The 10,531-nt window shown below is 35.4% G+C and overlaps 1 protein-coding gene across 1 annotated transcript; it reads left to right on the plus strand.

Annotated features, from left to right (window-relative positions):
* Positions 1–1,986: 1,986 nt before the first annotated feature.
* LOC104081865 (transcription factor Dp-1) lies at positions 1,987–10,296 on the plus strand (the record flags this gene model as incomplete). The annotated part of the gene is made up of 5 exons (XM_009584752.1): positions 1,987–2,093; positions 4,743–4,864; positions 6,168–6,333; positions 6,524–6,670; positions 10,228–10,296. Coding segments are annotated over 5 exons (611 nt in total), but the record flags the coding sequence as incomplete, so codon positions are not given.
* Between the last annotated feature and the right edge of the window lie 235 nt (positions 10,297–10,531).

Here is a 10,531-nt window from a genome sequence, read left to right on the forward strand (position 1 = left end):
CAGCAACAAAAAAACCTTGATTATCAAGGTCCTTAATCAGCCTGTTAAAGAAACTAAGGTGTCATAGAATGGGGCAGTACTCCCATGGGTTAATAATTGGTGAAAACCAAACTAGATACGATGAGGACCCCAAGTGAGCTGTTAGCACTCAAGAAAGATTTTGAAGTCATCCTAGGTCATATCATGAAAATGTGGTATCGGTGTTTGGTGGGGAACAAGCAAATTGAATTTTGAGAATTATTTGGAAAGGAACAGGGAATAAAATAGAAAATGTGCTATGGAGTTATACAATAACATATGGCATTCCTTTGTCATGAATAATGTGTCCATCCCTGTCCCCTGCAAAAATAAATTCCAAAGGGTAGGAGAGGTAGAAAGTGTACGGGCAACAAGAGCCGTCAAAGGTAAGGAAAGGTGATCAAATAGATGAGGCGCCTTAACTTTGGAAAGCAGTTACAATTCTTATTTTATACTGGAAATACAATCTTCAGGTTGCTTTATTGTTTTTAAAGCAATAAGGTGGAGGTTAAAAAAAACCATGTTGACCTCCAGGAAGCTGAGAAGAAGATGCACAAGCACTAACAGCCGGGGTAGTTTATATCGCTTTATTGCATTCTGCAGAGAGAAAGAACACACACAAACCGGGCCGTGATAGCGATTGATGTACTTGAAGGAACAGGAAGGCATAAGAGACTTATGTTACAAATTAGATAGCTGCTGACTTTCTGAAAGAGCGCTGAAAAGTTGGTTAATAATGGAAGAATGATAGGCTACCGCATCCTGTTCAACTTTGGGGGACTGAGAATAAGTTCTTGTGTGAAGCTATCAGTTTGACATGGTGTAGTAATAGCAGCTAGGAAATACAAGCCTTTTGGAAAGCAAGGGCTTAAAAAAGATTTGAGTTGTCCCCAACTTTCTGTAGACTACCTGAATGCATAAGAGTGATGATAGGCATCATGGACTCGTTAGAGCCCTTCCTGATACAACTGTTGTAAAAATGCTTACTTACTACTTCTGTATTGGATAATGGGAAAAAGAAAGGAAGATGAATGGGAATTGTGCCAAGTCCTTCTGGCCCCATTGGCCCCTTTAAAAGTGATCTGAGGGAAAGAACTGCTAAACCTTTCACCTGACAACTAAATGATAGATGTTTCAGCAAAACAAATGTCTCCAGTATTTTAAGAGTTGTTTGTGCCATTATTCTTTTTCCGTAGTCAGTCTTTGTTGCTTCTTTTTTGTTTTGTTTTGTTTTTTAAACCATGGCATGACACATCAAACTGCTAGAGGATATCTGGCTTCGTATTTTTGTAGTTGAATTTTGTTTTACATGGCTTAAGACTTGCTTACTTATCAATGGTGGTTGTGGATGGCTTATGAACAGGAAGAGAGCCACTTTCCCTGCAGGGTTGGTCTACTGTGTTGTATATGTATTTTGCTCAAATACTGGATTCTTGAAGACTTTTGTTCTTTAATTCCCTGCCTTTAGCTGGGAGGGAGCACTTTCAGGAAAGTTGCAAATATTCTCTTGGGAAGGTCTGTGCTAACCAAATTTTATCTCCTGTAGACCAGCATGCCTCAGAAGGGGATGTCATATGCTGGGGCATCGGGCGTGTTTTTCAGGTGGTGTGGGAAAAGATTTCAATAGCCACAAAGGACAGGGGTAGAAGAGGAGGAAATTATGTTTTCTGTTAGATGCCCATTACCTCTATTACTCTGCTTTGAGAGAAAAATTGGAATACAAGGAATTAAAACGTGTTCATACTAGATCAGTGACTTGTAAGGTTACATAGGAGAAAGTTTGAGAGAACATACCATGAATCTTAATTTTTTTTTTCCTTCAAATGTGTAAATGCTACGTTTATATTGACACTCTATGCAGTTCAGAGCTAGTTTCTATTAATACGCATTAGTAGTATAGATGAAACTGGAATTGGTAAAATAATACTATGTGGCTGACCTGAAGCTATCTACCTGTATTTGTTTCAGGGGTTGTTTCTCTATTGGCTGTTCATCCTTCTACAGTAAATACGCTTGGAAAACAGCTCCTGCCAAAAACATTCGGACAGTCTAATGTCAACATTGCACAACAAGTGGTAAGGAGACTTTGTGGTTTTTTTATTGCTTGTACTGTTGCTTACACATACTGTAAATCTGACTTGTAGCTTGATAGTCGGTATCAGTTGTCATGGGCAAATAGTCTAAGCTTGTTTCTGATTTTAATAGACTTATGTTAAAACAAATGTTCTTTTGCATAAAGAAATGCAAAGATGACTCTCAAATCAACATGCAGATACCTGAATATTCAGGTGGCTTTATCTTTTGCTAGTCTTGCCACTTAAAATCAGTGGCTTTTTCAGGTTTCTGCTTTGAAATTGGACATAGGGAAATGTAAATGAAGTTCATCAGCACATTTTTGAGATTGAAGTTAGGTGGAACAAAATTGAAAACAGAGCTACCTTTCTCAGTGCTTAATTTAGATATCCTTTTGCTGAAATACTTATTGTGAGCTTTGTGTGAGGTACATGAAATTAGAGGTTTCAAAGAATCTAAAAATGCAATAGATAATACATAGGTTATGAGAAGTCACTTTTATAGTGATAAAAGTCAAAATTTGGTAATCTGAAAAGAGTTGGTCTCAATTCATCTTCTGTAAAGCAACTGTAACGTGAACATCTGAAATGGAATGTCTTATATTTGGGTTTCTTCTTGATAGGAAAGCAGTTTCCCATCTGCCTTTCCCAACTCTAAGCTCTAAGGAGTGTTTTATATTTGAGGCTGCCTGAATCTATAAACTGTACTGCTTCAACCATACAGATGTAGTGCAGATCATTCACTGTGCTCTCTTTCCAGCAGTGGTGGTGAATTAACTACTTCCAGCAGCCACTTGGAAGTTAAGAGTGTAGCGAAATGAGTTTAACTGAATGAAATTGCTCCTTCAGTAGGAAGTGTTTTATCAATACATTTCCAAACAAGGAAATTCAGAGTAGTTAGGCATTCTTTTAATTTAAAATCAGTAACCAGCAGTAGGAGGGGAATGTTTTAACTATAGATCATAGGCCATAATGGCACAGAGGGGGTCCCTTCTGGGCATTATTGTGAGACTCTGTACATACTTGAGTTTAATGTTGAAAAAGAAATGTTCTTTCAGGTAACTTAAAAAAATCTTTTCTTAAAGTACCAAGCCAGGGGATAATAATGAAATTACAAATCATCTGATGCTTTTTTAAACTTTCAACAATGAGTAAATTAATGTTTACAACAATGTTATATTATAAAATAAATTCTTGTGTCTTCCATCGCAAGTTTAAATTAACAAATCGTCATCTGTATTATCTATGATTAATTTTACATGGTAACATTGCTAAAAAAATTACTCCAAAATAATAATTACCCTTAATGATGGTTTTGTTAGTATGATTACTGTGGGAAATTTACATTTGCAATCATAATTTTTTCATCACTTTAAGTCTTACTCTGAACATATTAGCATTAATTTTTTTTTTTGTGAAAGAAGGGGACCATATCAGCATATTTGTATTGGCTGTTATCAGTACAAAATTAGATGCTTAGTTGTATGTCGTTAAAGAAGATATGGAGGTTTTGTTTTGTGTATATGTAGAGAGAAATTTTGGGTAAATTTCTGTTGACTTTACAGTTCTGAAGGGGATAGCAAGCAACCCTAAATTACTGAAGCTAGCCTGAGGAAGAAGCTTCAAATTTTGTTGGTGAGGCAGAATGTGGCTGCAGGAAAATAGAGCAAGCTTGTGAGTGGTTATGAGTTTAGGTTCATTTGATGTTCGTTTCACTTACCTGATGTCAGGGATGCAACCTACTGTTTCCACTGGGAGGTAAATATACCCCCAAAAAGTAGGCATATCTTTCTACAAAATAGAAATCTATACAGTATCATTTTGTTTTCCTAAGTACGTATTCTCTTGAAAGTTACATTTATAACATTTCAGAGATAAAAAACATCATCTGCAAAAGTGGAAGTTCTGCTTCAGCTAGTTTCACAGATAAGGAGAGCATGGCTCTATGTGTGAATGTGTGTATTACTCATGATCAAATTAGCACATCTTCAGGACTACTTACCTGTAAGCGGGAAGACTGTGATCAGCTGAGTTTGTGCTCGTAACATGTTCAGAATGGAGTGGTTTTGCCTAAATTGGTCTCGCTCACTGCAGTGATAAAGAAAGTTGGCCCTTACTTTTTCTCACCTCTAACATACTTGTATTTTGGTTTTTGATAGAGACTGACTGCAGGAGAGAATTTGGCCTTTCTTGCAACAGCTCTGCATTTTCTCTCTGCTTTTACTGATTTTCAAATCTTCTTGTTTCATATGTTCATATTTTAACGGTAACTTACTGCAACTTCTTTATACGTAGTCTGGTAGGGGTTTTTCTTTCCCTCCTCTTTTCCCTTTTTCTTTTGGGGGGAAGGAGGTGTGTGTGTTTTGATCTTGTCTAAGTTAGTGTTGAACAGTGTAAAGAAATCCAGCAAGCATGAAAAGCTCATTTGAGAAGGATGAAACATAAATGCTTATTACTTAGGGAGTGCTCTAACTATATAATCTGTAGTCTGAAGGTTTTTGTGCTAGTGTGTATAAATTCAGTGCATCTAATAAAATTAGGTAGGAAAAAAGTATTAGTGTTGTTTGGATAATGCATCGTTTGAATTGTGCACCATATGAATATCTTGGAATACTTACGATCATTTTCCAAATTATGTTATCTTTGCTGTAGGTTATTGGTACACCTCAGAGACCTTCAGCGCCAAATACTATCCTGGTAGGAAGTCCACATACACCTAACACACATTTTGTATCACAGAACCAGACTGCAGATTCTTCGCCGTGGTCTGCTGGGTGAGCAGAATAAAAGTTACAAAGGAGTAATAAATTGTTTGGAACTTTTGTTATAAATGTTCACTGTGATAGCATATGTACTCTTCAGGCTAGCAGTGTGAGAGAGACAGTCAGTTTACTTTTCCAGCAGGAGCACTTCAACATTAAAGTATATTGTATTAAAATCAGGAATAGTCACACAAGAATGAATACCCCCTCATTTGTCGTAAAAGGAACTAAAATATTTTCTGTAAACTCTTGACAGATATTCTCATATTACTTACATTTAGAGAATTTAGCTCCTAAAAGAACACAGGAATTCATCAGACTTGATTCAATTTTTAATTTGGCATTTCTGTTTTGCTGGTGTGTTTCCAAAAGAATACAGTACAACTCAGATTGAACAAGTGGATCCTGAAGTATCATTTGAAACAAGAATGTAGTCCCTGTTGGGAAAAAGTATTAGATACAATAAATGCATTCTTTTGGTGTCTTTTCTCATGCAAGCCTGTTTTTAAGGGTCTCTTGTTACATATAGTTGCTTTAAGACTAAATTTATCATCAGTGTCTTGTTACACACAAATAGATTTCTACTTTGGAATTATACAGTGAAATGAAATGTAGAGAATTGAGAGGTTCCGTTGCTGATACTCATTTTGTTGATACTTACATTTTTTTCCTCAAGTTACAAGGAACTTTTTATTTCAATGATAAAATATATGCAGAAAACTTTGTTATACTCCTTGTATCTTGTAACTTTGAAGTTTTCATAGCAACTTTATATACTGTATAACTTCAAATATGTGTTTTAGTAACAGTATAATGAGTTCAACCAATATCAGACTTCATCTGTTCAGTCAGTATCGGACTTATGTAGAAAATGCTCAATCAGTCTAATTTTTTGTGGTCAAACTAGATGGGTTATTTAAATAAAAAAAAGACAAAAAAAAGTTATCTCCTGTAATTAACTTTTCATATTTTAGCATTTATCTCCCTATACCTTCTTGTCTTGAAGATTGGAAGGTTTTCTTCATTGACTTCTTCAAGGAATATCCTTATTGCTAACTTCTTATCTGCTACAGGAGCTACCAGAGTTGCCAAAAGAATGAATTTGTACTGTGTTTCAGCATCAAGATACTAGAATTGTAATTAATTATTGTAAATTGTAGGGGAAAAAAATTATAGGAAAAAATGTTGGGAAGGGGTGAGAAGCAGAACAAAAGGGAAGGCTTGGTTTTTTACAGCAGTGTGCCTGTATTTGAAAAAGACATTAAATATTCCAAAGTTCAAATCTGCTTAAAATATATATTATACATATATTTAGGAAGCGGAACAAAAAAGGAGAGAAGAATGGCAAGGGTTTACGTCATTTCTCTATGAAGGTTTGTGAGAAGGTACAAAGAAAAGGAACCACCTCATACAATGAGGTGGCAGACGAGTTGGTTGCAGAATTCAGTACCACTGATAATCACATTTCACCAAATGAATCAGTAAGTATATGGGAGGTCAATTACATGTGAACTGAATGGGGGAAGAGAAATTTCTTTTGAAACTTTGTATTTCGTTTCCTACTGCTAAAGCAGTTCAGATGTTACCTGAGTTTACCCATTTACTGTAATATATTTATTTTCAAATATTTTTGTCACAGGTATGTTTTTGATTAATGCATTATGTCTACAGCAGGCTTATGACCAGAAGAATATTAGACGACGTGTCTACGATGCCTTAAATGTCCTTATGGCCATGAACATTATCTCTAAGGAGAAGAAGGAAATCAAATGGATTGGTCTACCTACTAACTCGGCTCAGGAATGTCAGAATTTAGAGGTATATGTATTAGGAAGTTGGCAATGGCTTTGTGTTTGAGTAAATGTTTACAGCTTTAATATGTTCTGATACAACAGATGCATGTGATCTTCTGAGATAGCAAGGTAGAATAGTATGGTCCCTTTTGACTTTTTTTTTAAATTTTATTTGTATTTACAGAACACACGTTTAAACTTCCAGATTGCTTAAATTTTTTTTTTTTTTAATTCTTCTGTGTCAAAAATACAGCTCTGTCACAGCTTTTACAGTATACGTGAAATGGTTCTGAGTGGAAGTTAATCAAACTGAAAGATGAATGTGTATTTCCAACATTGCAATAGTGGTGCTCAGGAGTCAGGAAGATTGTTTTCTCCAGATGCCAGACAAATAATACATCTGGGATGATAGATGTTGTATGTATATCAGTATATGTATGCATTGCTCCTTCTTTATTGCTGCAGGTCTTACGTATTTCTAACATTTGTCTTACATGAACATGTCTTTTTTACTGCATGTCTTGTGTAAGAAGTAAAATGTTTTATACTGAAAGGCATTCATAAGTTCTGGCAGGATATTTTTTTGACTATCCGGAGATTTGCAGGATAATAAAGTTACCAAGGTTTACTGAAGTCAACTCACTTTATCAGAATAGAATGAGACTTTGTATTGATTCTTAATAAGTCTAAATTCAACTGAAAAATTAGTATAGAAACTGACGAATTGGGAAAAAAACGTTTTGGGATCTATCTACAGAGGGCTAATTCTATGGAGATTTTTGTTTGATACTGATAATTGATTTTTCAGTTAGTACTGTAGTTGCTATCTAGGTGAAGAAAATACGGGGTATTAATCAATCTGAGTTTTATTTAAATATTTATCATCTCAAGTGAAAATTATTAGTTAAGGTAAGAGAGTGATAATTGGGGCATAAATAGGGTGAGTATGGAAAAGTGGTTTGAAGATGACAGTGCTGTGTGCTGAATAGGGAACCAGCTAGCTGGAGGGATTTTAAAAGTAGATGTCTTTGGATCTGTCTCACAAAATATGGCATTGCCAGTAATGTTGGAGCAAAAGAAAAAGAAGTGTGGCTCATTCAGCTGGGTTTGATGTCATGATAGATAATGTCCTAAAGAGTAGTAGGATAATATTCATACTGAAGTAAAAAAAGCAACTTAGAATGTAATAATGCACAGTGAAGGTTCATGCGTTTAAGATGCGAACAATGATAACTTCTGATACCAAAGCGAAAACTTGTTAATTGAGTGTCACAAGAGGAGGAAAGAGTCCTGTTAACCATTGAATAATTGAGCCACAAGTGTAATATAGTCTTGAAAATAGTAAAAATCCTAAGATGTGTTGAGTTTACTCGAGGAAATTGCAGGATTCCTCCCTTCCCCATTATGGCTTCATGAGTATTCTAGCTCCTGTTTCTGCAAGCTCTATTGACATTTAGATTATTAGTGACATTACCTGACAAGTTTTGCAATAAGATTCTTTTTCGTGAGTTTGTGGAGGCTAATGTTGTGAAATTGAGGCTAATTTGTGAAATTGTCAAGCCTAATAAACTTTTTTTACTATTCCATCTGATATTGCTTAGCTTCACGCTTAAACTGTTGAAAAATCAAACCAAATAGTTTATAAGGGAACACAGGAATTTAAGGGGTTCCCCATCAAGTATTTAGTATTTTAAGTCTTTTTAAAGTTGTACTTTGTGTGTGAATTAGAATATTAGATTTGGTAAAATATGTCCTGATAATGCAAAAAGAGAGGGTGTGGGGCAATTAAAAAGGTCTGTATCTTGAAGTAATACGGAAAGCAATGTAGTTTACATGTATGTGATAGAAAAATATCTCAGGTGAGTTGTGGTAAATTTTTTGGGGGGAGGCAGTTATTTGGCTTATTTTCTAATGCTAAATTACAAGACTTGGTCCTACCTTTTTTTTTCTTTTTTTTTTTTTAATATAACATCATGCCTTACTGCAGTTTTTTCAACTCTGTACAATTCTGGTTTTTTTTTTTTCCACTGAAAACAAACAGAAAACTGCATTCATGTGAATTTTTAACTCCAGTCATTTTCTTGTTAGTTGCATATTTTAAGGACCTAGAAACAAAAGCTGATGTTCAGGCCAGCGGTCTGTCTATGCAGTATCTTGCCTGACAGTAGCAGTTACCTAGGAAGGAGTATAAGATTAGAGAAAGTATTTAGTGATGTATTCTCTTGTAACTTGTGGTTCAGGCATATAGCCTGAAGCAGATACAGTGTCCTTCTATTTAGTAGCCCTCAATTAATTTTTCTTCACAAATTTTTACTTTCTACAAAGTTTGCTTTTAATATTGAGTCATTTGTGGCAGTGAGTTTCAGGTGCATTAGAAGCTTCTTATGAAATACCTTTTGTTTGATTCTGAACATACTATATTTAGTTGATATCCTCTGATTTTTTTTGCATTGGAAGTGATGGTGACCTGGTCATTCCTTACTCACTTTCTCCATCCTGTTCATGGTTTTATAGGTATCTCCCATGTTCTCCCCCATTATTTCATTCTCTTTTCTGTAGTGTTCTAGTTTATTCATTATTCACTTGTGTGGAATTGATTATTCTGATTGCTCTTTTGTATGGTCTTTTTGAAATAGGAACAGCCAGACCTGCAGAATTCAAAATGTAAACATTCTGGTTTATATACTGATGTGATAATTTCTGTTCTGTTCTCTGTTCCTTGTTTAATAATTCAAATTTTTGGCTGCTGTGGTGTACTGAGCTGATGGTTTTTGTAGATATTGTAATTTAAGATGTCTACTGAATGTCATTTTATTTCTGAAGTAACACATGGATGGAATTATGTTTTCTCACACATACCACATTACATTTACCAAAAATAATTTTGATGATGTAATCACTCAGTGCTACAACACACTTCGGGTGTGCTTTATGATGAGCTCTCTTTTTACTATGCCAGGTAACGTAGCATTGTCAGCAGATTCTGTCACCTTGCTGTTCATCCCCTTGCTCTGATCCTCTGTAATTGCAATAACAGTCTGTAAATTAAGTCCTTGTGGGAATCTGCTGGTGAGCTTCCTCCACTGAGAAAGCTGTTTATTTCCTACCATTTTGTCTTCTATCTTTTATGTTACTTAGTATGTATTTAATATTGTCAGGACTTAACCTTGGGCTCCATAGCAGCTTCATTTCTTTAAGCATCTTTGATGGATCTTCTCCAATACCTCCAATATCAGTAGACTACATCAAGTGGATCCTTCTGGTCTACCTGCTCTTTGCCTCCTTGAGATAATTTGGATAATTCTTTGAGGCATAACTTCTGTTTGCAAAGATGTTTTTACCCTCTCCCCGATATATTGTACTTTATTCCCCAGTGTTCTAATTCTTTGTTACCGTTTCCATCAGTAGTACTGATGTGAGTCTTGATAGTTAGTTCTCTAAATTATCTGCAGAACCTTAATGATTGACACCCTATGTCCTACCTCCAGTTCTCTGGTATTGAAATGATTTTAAGGGGAGAAAATGTTGATACAAAACGCTACTTAAAACCAACAAACTAACCAATCCTTTTTCTGTCTTAAGGTGGAGAAACAGAGAAGACTTGAAAGAATAAAGCAAAAACAGTCTCAACTACAAGAACTCATTCTACAGGTACAGTCAAGGTACTCTTGTCTATAGGGCAAGGTAACTTATATCTGTATTCCTGTTGTTTTATCTCAGTGAGGGATGGGAAACTTCTAAGAAGACTAGAGGTGAATTTCAGGATAAGGCGTATGCAGTTTTAATTTAGCACTGTAGTTTAGCTGGGACCATGCTGTTGGCCATTGCTATTGGGGAAGCCAGCAACCTTCCATGAGTTGGTGGGATGAGTCTCACGATTGGAGTG

The sequence above is a fragment of the Fulmarus glacialis genome, unplaced genomic scaffold (assembly GCF_000690835.1).
Source record: "Fulmarus glacialis isolate BGI_N327 unplaced genomic scaffold, ASM69083v1 scaffold34729, whole genome shotgun sequence".
NCBI lineage: Eukaryota > Metazoa > Chordata > Aves > Procellariiformes > Procellariidae > Fulmarus > Fulmarus glacialis.